Source organism: Hipposideros armiger, unplaced genomic scaffold (genome assembly GCF_001890085.2).
Source record: "Hipposideros armiger isolate ML-2016 unplaced genomic scaffold, ASM189008v1 scaffold_380, whole genome shotgun sequence".
Lineage (NCBI taxonomy): Eukaryota > Metazoa > Chordata > Mammalia > Chiroptera > Hipposideridae > Hipposideros > Hipposideros armiger.
This window is the reverse complement of record NW_017731730.1, coordinates 1,492,412-1,497,405: the sequence shown is the minus strand read 5'-3', so window position 1 is coordinate 1,497,405 and position 4,994 is coordinate 1,492,412. Positions and strand designations below refer to the sequence as shown.

General features: G+C 51.6%; 1 protein-coding gene across 1 annotated transcript in view; it reads right to left on the bottom strand.

Moving 5' to 3' along the window:
- The window catches only part of MYRIP (myosin VIIA and Rab interacting protein), a 279,386-nt gene that overhangs the window by 57,473 nt on the left and 216,919 nt on the right, over positions 1 to 4,994 (bottom strand). Inside the window, exons 6-8 of the mRNA XM_019662728.1 lie at positions 4,610 to 4,707; positions 4,313 to 4,393; positions 814 to 960 (exon numbers count right to left, since the gene is read on the bottom strand). Of these exons, the coding sequence (XP_019518273.1) occupies positions 814 to 960; positions 4,313 to 4,393; positions 4,610 to 4,707 (326 nt within the window). The remainder of the gene's footprint in view (positions 1 to 813; positions 961 to 4,312; positions 4,394 to 4,609; positions 4,708 to 4,994) is intronic.

The window sequence follows — 4,994 nt, the reverse complement described above, 5'->3', positions numbered from 1 at the left end:
TCCCCCCCCACCTCCCTCCCATCTGACTTGCAGCTTTAACTCGCACCTGTGTGTTACCCAGCCCGGTCCCATGCTATGACTGCGGGCGCACAGCTGATGGGACACACGCCCTGCCAGCCAGCCGCTCCCTCTGCTTCTTGCCGCGCCTCCTCCACACGGAAGGCCCAGCCTCTGTCCCAGCCTCTGCTCTGCACGACCTCTGCTTGGGCTGCTTACACAGGTTACAAAGGATGTCATGGGCTTGGTGACTTGGCTGCAGATGTGAGCAGGCCCAGACGGCCCGGTCACTAGAAGGCCACTGTGCTGAATTTCAGGGTGATAGACAAAATGGTTGACCCACATCACGACTTCCCAACTGTGTCTAGATAGGACCATTTTGGTGACTGAAACGGCAGTGGCAATTCTCTTGCTGTCGCTTTTCAGTTTCAGAAAAGCAAGCGATCTCCCTGATAAAGCTATTTTTTTCCTCCCACGGGACTCAGCGCAACTCTTTCCAGAATGAATTCTTAAAAATGCCTATTGACATCTGTATTTTTCCCAAATTGGTCTCTGTGTGAAAACCTGTCTCCGTATTCTTCAATAGGCCACTGTGTTGATTCTCTCTCACCCCTCCGGGCCCCCACTCACTACATAGTTCCTGTCTCAGTTGCTCCCTTGCCATCGGCTCTTTAGCAACCTTTATACTCTCTGGAGGGCACATGAGTCAACTCCAGATGGAACAGTGTGCTGTCCCCATTTCTGTGGGGAGAGCATGCAGGACACCAGGGGTTGAGTGGTGGTGGTGCTGGTGGGGGCTGGGGCTTGGAGACTCACCCAGAGGGTGCCGCCGGAAGCCTGGTGGCCTCCGGGGGAGGCTGTGGTCCCCTCGTCAGCCGCCTTCGCGCTGCAGCTCGGGGGCTGTGACCACTCTGGCTCCTCTTCCATGGGCTGCTCACCTTTGCTCTTCTGTTTTCTTATGATCTGAGGAGGAGGTGGGTGACAGAGGGGACACGTTATTGGAGAGGCCTCCAGACACTATACGGAGTGGCTGGGGCCATCTTTGGGGCTTGTCTTTCACCCACGTAAGAGCTTAGTTTCAACAGAATGCCAGCCCGTTTCGGATCTGCCTGATGATAAAACAGTACAACGATAGCCTCGAACATTCTACAGCACTTTACGGTTTACCAGTAATCATTCCGTGATATTAACAACTTTTGTTTTTTAAGTGCCTACCACGTGCCAGACTCTAGGCTAGGCACAGTAGCTGCTTTGCCTCATTTAATCCTCAAAATCGTTCTGAGAGCGACACACTATCATACTATCACGGTCCCCACTTTACAGATGAGGAAACAGGCTCAGAGGGGTTGTCAGTTAAGGCCGCACAGCTCACGAATAGTGGGGCTGGATCTCAAGCCTGGCGTCTCTGGCTGTGAATCCTAATCTGAGGAAGCATCAGGAAGGCCTGTGAAGGGGGCAGATGCAAGAGTCTCCAGGGGTGGCTTCAGCTTGCGCGCACCACGCGCTGTCTTGAGCACGGCCACTGGGGTTTAACGGCCCATGTGTACAAAGGTCTCTGGAATTCCAACTTCCCAAAGGCAGGAAACAGCTGAGGAAGCTGCTGATCACCAACATGGGCATATTCTCCAGTGCCTTTTCAGACCAGGCGGGGTGATGAAGAGGAGGGCAGAGAGCCAAAGGCTGCAATGAACTGAGGCGCCGTGTCCAGCGAAAGCCCTGGGCCTAATTAAGACCCATGTCCCATTTCCAGGGTGAGGATCCCAACGCATGTGCCCAGTGGGACATCAGAGCTGCTGGGGACCAGGCACCTCCCGTCTCTGCAGGTGGGTGGGGCAGTGCTGCTTTTCTGTCTGTGTTCCAGCATTGTATGTTGGGTACATGGGGACGGGTGACTTGTTTGCTTAGTTCACAGGTCTCTCTAGTTTCATTAAAAGGAATTCTAAAGGGCAAATCCTTAATCTGTGCTGTTTAGAAAGCTGTATCTTCTAAATAAAATAAGGAAAAGGGGAAAAAAAAAGGAGCTGCATCTGAATCAAATGTACTTTGAACTGTGATTGAACGAGACATTTGGGGGTCTTTGGGAGGGGTGTGTGTAGGTGGCATGTAGAAGGGACATGAATTATTGTGGCCAAAAGGGAAGAATGAATTTGTTCCATGCTCTCTGTACACAACCCTTGGTTTGTGTGCCTCTGCTTCCCTCCCAGGACAGGGAGACTATACAGTTGACCCTTGAACAACACGGGTTTGAACTGCACGGGTCCTACTTAAAGGCAGATTTTAAAAAAACCCCGTGTCTATGTGGATCTGTGCAGTTTAAACTGCATTGCTCAAGGGTCAATTGTATTTTCGATCTGCAGCTGGGAATCTGTTATCTGTCAAGGGCCAACCTAAATTACATGTGGATTTTCAACTATGTGGGTGGTCGGTGCCCTAAGCCCTGCATCATTCAAGGGTCAAGTGCATTTCCCACCTTTGGCTCTGTGATGACTGTGTCTTGCTTTGGCCAATGGCATGTGAGGAGGGGGTGGTAACGGGTGTCAGGTCTGAGCCTGGGCCTTAACAGACGCCGCTGGCTTCTTGCTGTCTTGTGTTTCAGTCATGGCCACAAGTAGCTGATGTGCCTTCAGTCAGGCCCCAGAATGAACTTACTGCACAGACCTGAACCCAACCCACTGCTTGAGGCAGAGCCACTTACAGATGCATGAGTGAGAAAGAAATTGTAGCATAATAAAACATGGATTTGCTCTTTGACTCTGGTTCCTGGTACAGAGCTTCAAAAACCCTTGGAATTGTTTGAGTGACAGGAAAGTCTCTGTATGCTAACGAGGTGACTTGGCCAGGGCCACTAGAGAGATGGAGGCTGGTGGCTAAAAAAACCAACCAGACAGAGAAAGACGAACACCATATGACTTCACTTATATGTGGAATCTAAAACACAAAATAAACAACAACAAAAAACCCCAGAAACAGACTCATAGATACAGAGAACAAACTGATGGTTGCCAGATGGGACAGGGTTGGAGAACTGGGTGAAAAAGGTGAAGGGATTAAGAAATACAAACCGGTAGTTACAAAACAGTCACGGGGATGTGAAGTACAGCATCGGGAATAAAGTCAGTAACATTGTAATAACTATGGATAGTGCCAGGTGGGCAGTAGACTTACCAGGGAGATACTTCATAAGCTATATAAATGTCTAATGCTATGCTAAATACTATGCTGTATGCCTGAAACTAATACTGTATGTCAACTGGAATTGAGAAAACCAACCAACCATATGAACCACGGAACTTTCAGCTCCACCTCCCCCAGCCTCTGGGGAGAGGAGAGGGACTGGAGGTTGAGTTCAGGCAGGTGGTCAGTGATGTGACAACTATGCCTACTTAATGACACCTCAATTACCAACTCTGACACACTGAGGTTGGGGAACATCCCAGCTGGTACGCACACGGATGTGCTGGGAGGGTGGCGGGCATGGAGAGGGCATGGAAGCTCTGCCCACCACCCTCCACAGGCCTCGTGGTCCCACTATCTCTTCATCTGGCTGTGCATTTGTATCCTTTATAATAAACAGGTCATTGTAAGTTGCACTTTCCAGAGTTCTGTGAGTTGTTCTAGCAAATTATCCAACCTGATGGGGGTCATGGGCATCCTCGAATTTGTAGGAGGCTGGGACAGAAGTGGGTAACTTGGGGATACCTGAGGCTTGCACTGGTGTCTGAAGTGGGGGGCAGTCTTGTGGGACTGAGTCCTTAACTTGCGGGTCTCTGCAAACTCCGAATGGTGTCAGAATTGAACTGACTTGGAGGACACCCAGTTGGGGTTGGAGAACTGGCTGTGGAGCATAGAAATAATCCTTGTTTACAGCCACAGAGCTTTGGGGCAGTTGGTTTCTGAGTAGTCATTACTGATATACCATGTAAGGGACAGCTTAGGGCACAGAGGTAGCAACAGGGGGTGACTGCAAAATTTCTTCAGCAAGAGACTATTTGAGAAGTGGGAGCAAACATTCTGTGTGTCTCTCTCGCAGCCTAGGAAACAGGAAGCCGGCGAGTAACCTGCTCAGTGCTGAGTTCCTGGCTCCTCACCCACTGTTTCAACCCCTAAAGGCAGCCAGGCTCCATCCCTCGGCGTAGATTTCACAGGGAACGCAACCCTTCAGCATTAGCCCCCAGAGCACAGGAGGCAAAAGTGACGCGGCACAGAAATGATGCCCGAGACAACAGCGGTGCCCATGGCTGCTCTCCAGCTCGCTGGAGGCCCTGCTCTGGGCCCGCGTGGTGAACGGCCATCAGCGGATGCCAGGTCCACCTACCTTCTGCAGGATGGTTGTGGCCAGTTCCTCAGTCAGCTCCTCCTTGTGGTCCCGCAGGTAACTGGCCTCATTCTGCTTGTCCTGCAGAGGAAGGGAAGAGAATGGCTGTGGACTAGGGAGGATCCGGGGACTTGGCAATCACTTTTCAGGCATCCTGACCATAAACGAAGGGGGAGGTTGGGCACCGCTCCGGTCAAGGATGGCTACCATGACGTTGGTTTCCTGACAACCTGCGCTTTTTCCTGGAGGCCGGCACCCTGCCCCACACCTCCCCCAAGAGGAGAAGGGGGGCCGTACCAGGCTGTCCCCATAGGCTTCTGCTTTGGAAATGGCCTCCTCAATGGCCTCTTCAGCCACGCGGAGGGCAACGGCCAGTGTGTCCATCATGCTGTGTCCTAGACCGGAGAGAGAACACACATCAATTTCTAAAGGGGAAAGACGAGTAAAGTGATCGGTCCACTGTAAACAGTCCTGCTTACATCTCTCAGGGGCTCCGGGACACTTCTCACACTGCTCCCCCTGGTACACAACCCCAGGCCCGTCTCCCCCGCCTCGCTGCCTCCCATGAGTCAGTCACATCCCCTGCCCCAGACACAATCAATTATTCCTAATTCTTTGACAGCTACCACCTGTCTTCATTATCTTGTGACACCTCCTCATGCTGGTCCCCTGCTCTGTCACA